This window comes from Tachyglossus aculeatus, chromosome 2, assembly GCF_015852505.1.
Source record: "Tachyglossus aculeatus isolate mTacAcu1 chromosome 2, mTacAcu1.pri, whole genome shotgun sequence".
Taxonomy (NCBI): Eukaryota; Metazoa; Chordata; class Mammalia; order Monotremata; family Tachyglossidae; genus Tachyglossus; species Tachyglossus aculeatus.
The window spans coordinates 138,201,645-138,214,397 of record NC_052067.1 but is presented as its reverse complement, the minus strand read 5'-3'; the positions used below and the strand labels follow the sequence as shown (position 1 = coordinate 138,214,397).

At 54.6% G+C, this 12,753-nt stretch overlaps 1 protein-coding gene across 1 annotated transcript; it reads right to left on the bottom strand.

The window, feature by feature from the left end:
• Nucleotides 1–1,209: 1,209 nt before the first annotated feature.
• On the bottom strand, nt 1,210–2,608 carry RHOG (ras homolog family member G). The gene has a single exon (XM_038769767.1). It carries the CDS (start codon nt 2,582–2,584, stop codon nt 2,009–2,011), a length of 576 nt encoding a protein of 191 aa, XP_038625695.1. The 5' UTR covers nt 2,585–2,608; the 3' UTR covers nt 1,210–2,008.
• Between the last annotated feature and the right edge of the window lie 10,145 nt (nt 2,609–12,753).

The following is a 12,753-nucleotide window of genomic DNA, read 5'->3' as shown; positions in this document are numbered from 1 at the left end:
TCCTCTCCCCAGGAGTGGGGAATCCCTCAAAATCGGGTCTCTCTAGAGCCATGACATTTCAATTCCTGATCTTTTGCCAACCACTTTCCTGGGGAGCATGAAACATAAAAGTCTGGGCAGGGTGGGCTGGCTTCAGGCTGGGGACTAGGAGCGAGCGGGCCGAGCACAACCTCGAGGATTAGCTGGTTGGTGTCTGGGAGCACCGGCTCCATCTCCTCATTGCCCTCTTTCCTCTCCGTCCAGCCCGAGGTACGAGTTGGGGGTGGATGTCAGGAGTGAAGGTGCCTGGGTCTTCACTGGATCTGACCTGAGGATTTTCCTTTTTTTTACGGTATTTGTTCCATGTTTGCTAGTCGGGTTGGACAGAGTCCATGTCCCATGAAGGGCTCACAGTCTTAATCCCCATTTTACAGATGAGGTAACTGAGGCACAGAGGAATGAAAAGACTGGCAAGGCCACACAGGAAACGTGGCAGAGCTGGGATTGGAACCCAGGTCCTTTGACTCCTGAACTCCTTGTGAGCAGGGAATATGTCTGTTTATTGTTGTACTGTACTCTCCCAAGCGCTTAATACAGTGCTCTGCACACAGTAAGCCCTCAATAAATGACTGACTGACATTTGGTCACAGTGTTTGACGCATAGTTAACGCTCAACAAATACCCACTCTGACCTGTGGAAGAAGCGACAGACCCACTCACAATGAAGTTGTGAGGGGCTGGACCTGGCTCCCTCCATCCCAACAACAGAAAATGGGCTCCTGGGGAAGGCAGGGGGAGGGGGCTATGGGGTCTGGAGTCCCAGACAACCCGACAGGGGCAGGACTGGTCCTTGGGCCACCCTGTTTGTTTTTTTTTTGAACGGTATTTGTTAAGCACTTACTGTGTACCAGACACTGTTCTAAGTGCTGGGATAGATATAAAGTAATCAGGTTGGACACAGTCCATGTCCCTCATGGGGCTCACAATCTTAATCCCCAAATTACAGATGAGGTAACTGAGGCACAGAGAAGCTAAGTGAGTTGCCCGAGGTCACACAGCAGACAAGTGGTGGAGCTGGGGCTAGAACCCAGGTCCTTCTGACTTCCAGGCCTGCGCCGTAGCCACTAGGCCTCGCCGCTACTCTGCCGTCCCTGCTCCCTCACCCCTCCTCCATCCTCAGCCGTCTGGGATCCCGCCCCATGGAGCTGCAGAGACAAGGGTCTGGCCAGGTTGGATACTGGTTTATTGATGTAGCCGAGGTGTGGGGGCTGGTTTCCCCCTACCCTCTCTGCTTTGCCAAGCGGAGGCTCTCAGGGAGCTGGGGCGAGGCGGGGAGGGAGACTTCTGCGAGGGGGAAGGGGGGAGGCAACATGCGCCCCTTTCCCCTCCCGCCCTCTTCTCAGGATCCTGGTCTGCTCCTCAGGTCCCAGGCCTCTGGGGTGCCGGGAGCCAAATGCCGGGAGCAGCTGAGCTGGCTGCGGGATGCAGGGAGCCCAAGTGGGACACTCCCTGGGTTAGTGGGTGAGCTGGTGAGCTGGAGTCTCGGCTGGAAGGGGAGGCAAATGGCCTTCCTCAGAGGGGGCGGCTGGGGAGGGGGCTGCGGCTGCTGCTGCTGCTGCTGCTGCTGGTGGTGGTGGTCTCAGGGGGCCTCAGAGAAATTCCTTTTCCGCTCCCCACTGGCCTCCTGACCTTAGGGAAGGAGAGTCCCACAGGAAGCAGGGAAGGAGGAAGGAGGGTGGGGGCTGCACAGAACCCCCTCCCCTGGGATGGACTGTATCGCTTCCCACCCCGGGGCACCGAGAGAGAGGGGCAGGAGGGGGCCCAGCTAGGGAGGGGTGAGGCTGTGGAGGCTCCTGCCGTCCCCCTCCGTCCCGTTCCCAGAAAGCCCCCACCCTTCCACTCTCTGGGAGCTTGGTGTCTGAAGCTCAACAGGATGGTCAGCAGGGGGGTAGGGGGGCAGGGGGCGGCGGGAGGGGGGGCAGATGGGACCGTGAGCCTGGCGGGTCGTGCCCCGCTCCCCCAGAGCCGGTCACAAGAGGAAGCAGGAGCGGCCCCGCTTGACGGGGGTGGGGTTGAGCACAGCCCGGACGGCCTCGGCGAACACCTCCTTGATGCCCTCCTGCTGCAGGGCCGAGCACTCGAGGTACTTGACGGCGTGGATCTGCTTGCACAGTGCCAGACCCTGCTGGGGGGTGATCGGCAGCTGGCTCTGCTCCTTGAGCTTCTTGAGGGTGTCGGGGTGAGCCCGCAGGTCCTTCTTGGTGCCCACCAGCAGGATGGGCACATCGGGGCAGTGGTGGCACACCTCCGGGTACCACTTGTGCTTGACGTTCTCATAGGACGGGGGGCTGGCGATGGAGAAGCAGATGACGAAGACGTTGGTCTGCGGGTAGGAGAGGGTGCGCAGGCGGTCGTATTCCTCCTGGCCGGCCGTGTCCCACAGGTTCAGGTTGACGGTGCGGCCGTCCACGGTGCTCTGCGCGCTGTAGTTGTCGAAGACCGTGGGGATGTACTCCTTGGGGAAGGCGTTGGTCGTGTAGCAGATGAGGAGGCAGGTCTTCCCCACGGCCCCGTCGCCCACCACCACGCACTTGATGCTCTGCATCGTCCCGCCCCGGCCCCCCCCGGCCGGCCCCCGGGGGGCCCAGACGCCCCCCTCCGTCCCGCCGGCCCCCGTCCCGCTACGGCGACCTGCGGAGGGACAGAGAGAGACGGGGTCAGGCCGGGACCTCCCGCGACCGACGAGCCGCGTGGGCAGCGGTGCGGCCTAGCGGATAGAGCACGAGCCTGGGAGTCCGAGGACCTGGGTTCTAATGCCGGCTCTGCCGTTCGGCTCCTGTGTCACCTCGGGCAAGTCACTTCATTTCTCTGGGCCTCGGTTACCTCATCGGTGAAACAAGGATTAAGACTGTGAGCCCCACGTGGGACACGGATTGGGTCCAACTTGATTAGCTTGCAGTCAGTAAGTCGATCGTATTTACTGAGTGCTTCCCGTGTGCAGAGCACTGTACTACGTGCTTGGGAGAGTACGATAGAACAACACAACTAACCACTTCTCTGCCCACAAAGAGCTTACAGTCTAGCAAGCTCGTCCTCTAGACTGTAAGCTCGTTTTGGGCTGGGAAGGTATCTACTAACTCTGTTGTATTGTACTCTCCCGCCAAGCAGTTAGTGCATTGCTCTGCACTTAGTAAGTGCCCGATAAATACCATCGATTGATTGATAGAGAAGAATTCATTCAATCATATTTATTATGCGCTTACTGTGTGCAGAGCACTGTACTAAGCGCTTGGGAAGTAAAGTTGGCAACATATAGAGACGGTCCCTACCCAACAATGGGCTCACAGTCTAGAAGGGGAAAAAAGAACCTACCCTCTTGTATCTTCCCCGGTGCTTAGTACAGTGCTGCCTCTGGTGCGAGGGGACGTGGCCGGGGAGGGGGTAGCACGGCTCGGTGGCAAGAGGGTGGAACGTGGGAACCAGGAGACCCAGTTTGAGTCCCAGCTCCCCCACTGGCCTGCTGAGAGACTTTGGACCGGCCACTGAATCTCCCTGGGCCGCAGTGTCCTCATCTGCGCAATGGGGATGAGAAAGATGGTGGGCCTCGGCATGTGAGATCGGGACCCAGCTCATATCCTTGCATCCGCAGTGCTTAGCCCAGAGCAAGTGCTTAGTAAATGCCTCGGTTATCACCGTGAAGGCCACACTCAGAACCTGTGAGCCAGAACCTTGAATCCTAAATGGACCCCGGCCACTGGGGTGACGCTCTGCCCCCTCCGGCTCCCTCCCCAGCCAGGGAGTCCTGACCCGCCCCCCACCTCAGGTCAACCCTTAGGTCTATAGGAGAGGAGCCATCCGACCCCGAGGCCTCGGCCTGCCCGCCGGGACTCCCGCCCGCATCGTCCCTCTGTCCCCCACGGACTGAAGGGAAGTGTGGAGGTGGAGCAGCTTTTGGGGTTCTTCCCCCTCCCACATCGCTGGAACATTCCGATGTTGAGCTCGACGTGGGGCCGGAGCCCAGTCCACCTGGGAGGATGGGGGAGGGAGGGTGGCAGCAACAGATTCCGTTATGACGAGGAAGGGGGAAACCCCCGGGGCAGGCCTGCTTCTTTCTCTTCCTTCCCCCCACCCCGGGCAATCTGGGAAAGGAGTAACTGGGCAGCAAGAAGTTCTGGTTCCGTCCCTCCCCTCCAGAACCCCTCCCCCAGGAGCCAGAGGGGAGCCTGCCGGAAGCACTGGGGCCAGGAGATTATTTATACCTCCGCCTGGACCCTGGGGACCTCCCCCCACTGGCCACTTCCTCCCGGGGCGGCAGGGGACCTCGTATGTGGGGGCGGGCAGCTCCCATTGTTTCCCGCCACCCCCCGCAAGCCTCTCCCCATCGAGAGAATCCGGAACCCGGGGTCAGCCGGCCAATCTAGAACCCGGCCCACAGCCCATCACCCTTCCAACCTTCCCCTCCCTGCGTCATTCCCTAGTCTTGAACTCACAGAAACTCCCATAAGCCCCACCCTGTGCTCATCAGTTAATAATAATAATAATAATGATGGCATTTATTAAGCACTTACTATGTGCAAAGCACTGTTCTAAGCGCTGGGGGGGATACAAGGTGATCAGGATGTCCCACGGGAGGCCGGGGGGGCTCACAATCTTAATCCCCATTTTCCAGATGAGGTAACAGTTGTTCTCGGGCCTCCTCCTAGGGGCTTCAGGAGAGTCCAGAACCCTTCCAGTCGGGAGCCCTGACTAAGTCCTGGCCCCCTGCGTCAATCGATCGATCAATCAATCGTATTTATTGAGCGCTTACTGTGTGCAGAGCACTGTACTAAGCGCTTGGGAAGTACAAGTTGGCAACATATAGAGACAGTCCCGACCCAACAGTGGGATCCGGACCAGAGGAGGTGGGGGTTCGGTCTAGGAGGGAGGGAGGGGAGGAGGGAGTCTCGACTTCCAGGAAGGCCCATGGAGGTTAAAGGGGAGCCAGGGCCTGGGCCCATTTCATCTCCGGCTCTATTCTGGGACTCTCCTTTTCCTCTAACTTCCTCTTCCCCAGCCGGCCTTCCCCTTTCCCCCAAAGGGGAATGCGTTATTCAGGGCAGCCCCTCTGGTAATTCCCAGGGATCGATCTGCATATTCAATTGAAGAGATCTCGCTTGCTTGAGTCTTTAGGACCAACTGGAAGGCAGAGATGGGGCTGCGGGACAGGAAGGACCAAGAGGGGCAGGGGCGGAGTTGGACACCGGCAGAAATGCAGAGGTAGATAGTGCCAGACCAGGTCCAGTCTGCTCAGGGAGAATCTTTCTCCAGGTTAGGTGGGGGAAGGGGCTAGACCTAGCAGCAGAGAGAGGGAGGGAGTGTGCGTGTGTGAGTGGACCCACATATGGGGACTTTGGGCGGAGGGGGTGGGGGTAAGAGGAGAAGGGGAAAGAGCTGATTTTACACTGGGGTTGACGGTTAGTGCAAGGGAAGTGTCCTAATACCAGCAGAGGTCCAGAGAGCCGGTGGGGGAGGGTGGCGGGGAGAGGGAGGGGAAGGAGGCAGAGTCAGGCTGGGGGCCTGGGTCTCCGGGGAGGTTGCGGTTATGAGCCTGGACGGTGAAGAAAGGCAGCACCTGGGGGTCCCAACTGCAGCAAGACAGCCCAGGCCCCTGAGTTCTCCTCCCAACAGCACCCTGGAAAACCCCTTCTCTCTCATCATCCCCTGTAACGGTATTTATCAAGCATTTACTATGTGCCTTGTACGGCACTGAACGTTGGGAAAACGTATACCAATGAAAACCAGCTCTGTCCCTTCAGTTGCCTCAATTCCGGGAAGACCCCAGCAGGAGGGAGGGGAATCCATAGGACAGTATCCGGGAAGAGCTAAAGGGAGATCTGGGTTTGACCCCACACCTAAGGGTTATGATAAAATAATAATTGTAATGATAACAATAAGAATAATAAAGGTATTCATTAAGGGCTTACGATTTGCCAAGCACTGTGTGAAGCGCTGGGAAAGACATCAGATAATCAGATCAGACACAGTCCCCGTCCCTCACGGGCTCCCAGGAGGGAGAACACGAGAAGCAGTGTGGCCGACACGGCACGGACCTGGGTGACAGAAGGACCTGGGTTCTAATTCCGGCTCTGCCACTTGTCTGCTGTGTGACCTTGGGGAAGTCACTTCACTTCTCTGTGCCTCAGTTCCCTCATCTGTAAAATGGAGATAAGAGTGTGAGCCCCATGTGGGACAGGGACTGTGTCCAATGTGATTAGCTTGCATCTACCCCAGCGTTTAGTACAGTGCCAGGCACATAGTAAACTTTAAACAGATACCATAAAAACGACGACAAAAAAACCCTCTCAACATTTACGCAAGAAATCCTGGGTAATGTTGACAAAGAACCTGTATTATTTCCTGCCTCTCTTGGCGACCCAGTACGTTCCCCATCCAGGGCAGGAAGCCTAGCTCCCCACCCCAAACCCAAGGTCGGGGGAAAGAGTCTACAGTGGGATGGAGGGAGGTGCAGCAGAGCCTAGGATATGCCTCAGTTTCCCTGTCTGCCTCATAGCCCTTCCCTGCCAAAAGCAGGAAGGTCAGTGTCCCATCCCTTGCCTGCCTCTCTAAACCTAACCACCCTGAATTGCCATCTTAATAATAATAATAATGATGGCATTTATTAAGCGCTTACTATGTGCCAAGCACTGTTCTAAGCGCTGGGGAGGTTACAAGGCGATCAGGTTGTCCCATGGCGGGGGCCTCACAGTCTTAATCCCCATTTACGGATGAAGTAACTGAGGCACAGAGAAGTGAAGTGACTTGCCCAAAGTCACGCTGCTGAGAAGTGGCGGAGCCGGCATTAGAACCCATGACCTCTGACTCCCAAGCCCGGGCTCTTTCCACTGAGCCACGCTGCTTCTCTTGAAAGATCATGGAGTGGTAGTGTTCGGGGCTGGGGACAGAGATAAAGCGAAGGTTAGGGTTAGGATTATGGGATCAGCAGAGAGCTGGGATTCAGGGTAAAGGACAAGGCGGCTTGTCTGCCCTATCCTGACCCAAGGGGATTTCACTTAGTTCAGCACATTTTAGCCCAGTCCAGGCCCCGGGACTGGGGGTGGGGCCCTCATGACCCAAACTCTCCTTCGGTGGTGGGATGGGTTGGGCCTACGTGTGAGCTGGTGGCTCCTAGGACTGATATTCCCATGGAGAGGAGCGTGTGGGAGGCATACGGCAGCTCTGGCTAACCAATCCAGTCAAATCAGGGCTCTGAAGGGGAGAGTCAGGGTCCAGGGGCGCTGGGGAAGGTGGAGCCGGCTGGGACAAGGACAAGGACAAGCCGGGGGGTGAGGGAAAGGGCTCCCAGAAGCTGTGTCTGGCCAGAGCTGTGACTAAGAGGCAGGGAGTGACCCATCTCTCTCCTTCCAGGGACAGGACCCAAGCCAGCCCAGCCCCCAGCCAGACTCCCATAAGGGAGAAGCCAGTCAATCCAATTTATTGAGCACTTAATGTGGGCAGAGCACTGTATTAAGCGCTTGGGAGAGTGCAGTACAACAATATAACTGACGCATTTCCTTCCCACAACGTGCTTACAGTCCTACAGTTGTGTTACAGAGCTTACAAGTCCCCACAGCAGGCCCCCTCCCCAGCTCAGCAAGAAGGCAAGGCTGTCATGGTTCCCTGAAAAGGATCTGGATCTCAGGTCGGGGCCTAAACGCTACATGGAAGCAACCTAGAAGTCTGGTTCTCTCCGTTGTAGGGGTCCAGTATGGGGAAGAGAGAGAAAGATACTTGGGAAATGGGACTGTGGCCACCCCCTCCTAAGGAAGTCACCGTGGTGGGGTGGGGGGACTGGGAAGTACAACCAGGGGGGCACAGTGCTCTTGCCTGGGAAACCCAGGCTTGGAGGGTCTTTTCTATCCTCTAGACCCCACCTCAGGATGGGGCAGGGCTCTTTCTGAGGCAGGAGGAGCGGCTTGGGCAGGGCTGAAGTGGCACCATTCATTCATTCATTCAATTGTATTTATTGAGCGCTTACTGTGTGCAGAGCACTGTACTAAGCGCTTGGGAAGTGCAGAGAAGGTTCCTGGGCTCCAGAGGTGGGAATGCCGGGGCTGAGTCGAAGAGAGCTTCCTCCCTTCTCACGACCTCTCCCCGCCCCATCCCCTCGGAAGCTGTTAGCTCACTAGCCGCAGGAACTGGGACTGGGGGTTGAGGGTTGGTTATGTGAGGAAAAAGTGACCAAGCTAGTAATAATAATAATAATGATAATAATTTTGGTAATAATAATAATACTAATAATTGTAGCATTAATAATAGCACAAATGATTGCGGTATTTGTTAAGGGCTTACTGTGTGCCAGGCACTGTAATAATAATGATGGTATTTGTTAAGCGCTTACTATGTGCAAAACACTGCTCTAAGCGCTGGGGGGGATACAAGGTAATCAGGTTGTCCCACATGAGGCTCACAGTCTTCATCCCCATTTTACAGATGAGGAAACTGAGGCACAGAGAAGTTAAGTGACTTACCCAAAGTCACACAGCTGACAAGCGGCGGAGCTGGGATTGGAACCCGTGACCTCTGACTCCCAAGCCCGGGCTCATTCCACTGAGCCACGCTGCTTCTCTAGCCACGCTGCTTCTCTTAAGAGCTGGGGTAGATATAGGTAGATCTTCTGGTCCCAAATAATAATAATAATAATAATAATAATAATAATAATAATAATAGTATTTGTTAAGCGCTTACTAAGTGCCAAGCACTGTTCTAAGAGCTGGGGTACATATAGGTAGATCTTCTGGTCCCACATAATAATAATAATAATAATGGTATTTGTTAAGCGCTTACAATGTGCCAAGCACTGTTCTAAGTGCTGGGGTAGATACAAGGAAATCAGGTTGTCTCACGTGGGGCTCACAATCTTAATCCCCATTTTACAGATGAGGAAACTGAGGCCCAGAGAAGTTAAGTGACTTGCCCCAAGTCACACAGCTGATAAGGGGCGGAGTCGGGATTATAAAACCCATGACCTCTGACTCCCAAGAACAGGCTCATTCCACTGAGCCACGCTGCTTCTCTAGCCACGCTGCTTCTCTTAAGAGCTGGGGAGATATAGGTAGATTTTCTGGTCCCAAATAATAATAATAATAATGAGAATAATAATAGTAATAACAATAATGGTATTTGTTAAGCGCTTACTATGTGCCAAGCACTGTTCTAAGAGCTGGGGTAGATATAGGTAGATCTTCTGGTCCCACATAATAATAATAATGATGGTATTTGTTAAGTGCTTACTACTTGCCAAGCGCTGTTCTAAGTGCTGGGGTAGATACAAGGAAATCAGGTTGTCTCACGTGGGGCTCACAATCTTAATCCCCATTTTACAGATGAGGGAACTGAGGCCCAGAGAAGTTAGGCGACTTGCCCCAAGTCACACAGCTGATAAGGGGCGGAGTTGGGATTATAAAACCCACTCCCAAGCCTGTGCTCTTTCCACTATGCCACACTGCTTCTCATGGGGCTCACAGTCCGAATAGGAGGGAGAATGGATCTTGAATCCCCATTTTGCAGATGTGGGGACTGAAGCCCAGGGAAGTGAAGTACTTGCCCAAGATAATAAAAATAATAATAATGATGGCATTTATCAAGCGCTTACTATGTGCAAAGCACTGTTCTAAGCACTGGGGAGGTTACAAGGTGATCAGGAGCCGGGATTAGAACCCAGGTCCTCTGACTCCCAGGCTCTATTCCCTAGACCACTCCGCCCTCATGCTGCTAGGCTCGAAAACGATGAATTCGATTTGATCCGGCCTTCTGAGGATCATTCAACAGACATTCAGCAGTGTGGCTCAGTGGAAAAAGCACAGGCTTTGGAGTCAGAGGTCATGGGTTCAAACCCCAGCTCTGCCAATTGTCAGCTGTGTGACTTTGGGCAAGTCACTTAACTTCTCTGGGCCTCAGTTCCTCATCTGGAAAATGGGGATCATCATCATCATCAATCATATTTATGGAGCGCTTACTGTGTGCAGAGCACTGTACTAAGCGCTTGGGAAGTACAAGTTGGCAACATATAGAGACAGTCCCTACCCAACAGTGGGCTTACAGTCTAAAAGATGAAGACTGTGAGCCCCACGAGGGACAATCTGATCACCTTTGTAACCTCCCCAGCGCCTAGAACAGTGCTTTGCACATAGTAAGCGCTTAATAAATGCCATTATTATTATTATTATTAATTAAAAACTCATCCAGTCCCTGCTGGTCTCCCCAATGCCCCGGCCCCCCGTCCCTTCTGTGGCCCGGCCCCTCCACCCCTCCGCCGAGGGCAGGCAGCCCAGGTCACAGGTGCTCGGTGGTGAGGGACCTGGATGGGGGTGGGGGGCTCCCTCCCCACCCCCTCCTCCTCTCCTGGCACCACCTTGACCCCCTCCCCCTCCATCCCCTCGTGAGTCTGGAGGGGATTTTCCACCGGGGAAAGTATGTGTCAGGGAGGAAACTTCTGCACCCAGCTTCCCCCCACCCCAGCCTCTCTCTCCGCCTCTGCCTCAGCAGCTCAGACATCAAGGGCCACAGACAGTCCCACCCCCTTGCCTGCCCAGGGTGCGTAGGTTCACACACACACACACACACACACACACACACCCCTCCCTCCCTCTCTCTCTCTCTCTCTTTCTCTCTCTCTCACCACCTCATGCCTGGGCATGGTTTAGGCCCCAGCCTGGCTGAATGGCAGCAGGCAGTATGGTTTAGTGGCAAGAGCCCGGGCTTGGGAGTCAGAGGTCGTGGGTTCTAATCCTGGCTCCGCCACTTGTCAGCTGTGTGACTTTGGGCACGCCACTTAACTTCTCTGTGCCCCAGTTCCCTCATCTGTAAAATGGGGATTAAGACTGTGAGCCCCACGTGGGACAAGCTTGATTACCTTGTATCCCCCCAGTGCTTAGAACGGTGCTTGGCACATACTAAGCGCTTAACAAATACCATTATTATTATTATCCTGTCCACTGACAGACAGCTCCCACTAAGCTGACCCTCCTCCAGACCTTCCCAGACTAAGCCCCTCCTTTCTCTCCTCCTCCTCCCCCCATCACCCCCCCACCACCCCTCTCTCCTCCCCACAGCACTTGTGTATATTTGTACATATTTCTCTATGTATTTTATCAGTGATGTGTGTAGAGCTATAATTCTATTTATTCTGATGGTACTGACACCTGTTTACTTGTTTTGTTGTCTGTCTCCCCCTTCTAGACTGTGAACCCGTTGTTGGGTAGGGACCATCTCTATATGTTGCCGACTTGTACTTCCCAAGCGCTTAGTACAGTGCTCTGCACACGGTAAGTGCTCAATAAATACGATTGATTGAATGAATGAATGAATGAATGAATGACCCAGCCTGGTCTTGGAGATGGGGCCCCTGGCTTCTAGCCACCTCCAAGCCCTGCTGCTTGGTGTACCTGCCCATCCATCCATTTGCCCATCCACCTGTCTCCCTCCCTCTCCTCCCCGAGGCCTGCCTTCCCTCTACGGTATGACAGGAGCCTTTCCTAAGACAGCAGCAGCATCTTGAGAAGGATGTGGTCTAGTGGAAAGAGCACAGGCTTGGGAGTCAGAGGACCTGAATTCTAATCCCAGCTCGGCCACTGGGCTGCTGTGTGATCTTGGGCAAGTCGCTTAACTTCTCTGTGCCTCAGTCCCCTCACCTGTACATGTGGATTATGACTGTGAGCTCTATGGGAGACAGGGACTGTGTGCAACCCGATTATCTTGTATCTACCCCCGTGCTTAGTTACAGCGCCTGACACATAGTAAGCACTTAGCAAATACCATCAACCCCACTTCCCGACCAAAAAAACAAAAACAAAAAAAAACGGTTAAGGTTGCTACTGGGTTAAGTCCCTGTGGGGACAAGGCTTGCCCAGGGGGAAGTCCTAGAGACCCAGGAGAGTCCTGCCAGCAAGGCTGGGGAAGGGAATCTACTCCTGAGGCTCAGTTTGGTCCAGACCAGGCCCCAGGATTCTGGCCTGTGCTGTCCTGGCCCAAACAGGTCACCCTGCCTTTCTGGGCTTCTTCCATTGTCCATAAAACAGTTGAAACAAGATGTGTGTTTGTGTTGAGCGGGGGAAATGGCTTCAGTCCCTGCTACTCCCTAATAACAATTGGGCTATTTGTTGAACCCTAATAATAATAATAATGGCATTTTTAAAGAACTTTCTTTGTTCCAGACTTTGTGCCAGGCAGGCTAAGCGCTGGTGTGGATACAAATCGAGTTGGACACAGTCTCAGTCCCCATTTTACAGATGAGGTAACTGAGGCACAGAGAAGTAACCTGCCCACAGTCACACAGCAGACCAGTGACAGAGCCAGGATTAGAACCCATGACCTTCTGACTCCCAGGCCCAAGCTCTATCCACTAGGACACGGTGCTTCTACTCCTCACTATTGGCTTCAAAGCTCCCCAACCCCTCGCCCCCTCCTTCCTCACCTCCCTTTTCTCCTTCTCCATCCCGGCCCGTATCCTCCGCTCCTCTTATGCTAACCTTCTCACCTGGCCTCGTTCTTCCCTGTCCCGCCGTTGACTCCTGGCCTTCATCCTACCTCTGGCCTGGAATGCCCTCCCTCCTCACATTCGCCAAGCTAGCTCTCTTCCTCCCTTCAAAGCCCTACTGAGAGCTCACCTCCTCCAGGAGGCCTTCCCAGAGTAAGCCCCCCTTTTCCTCAGCTCCCCCCCAGGTCGCCTCGCTCCCTTTGCTCTACTCTCCCCGCCCCACAGCTATAGCTATAATTCTATTTATTTATGTTGATGCC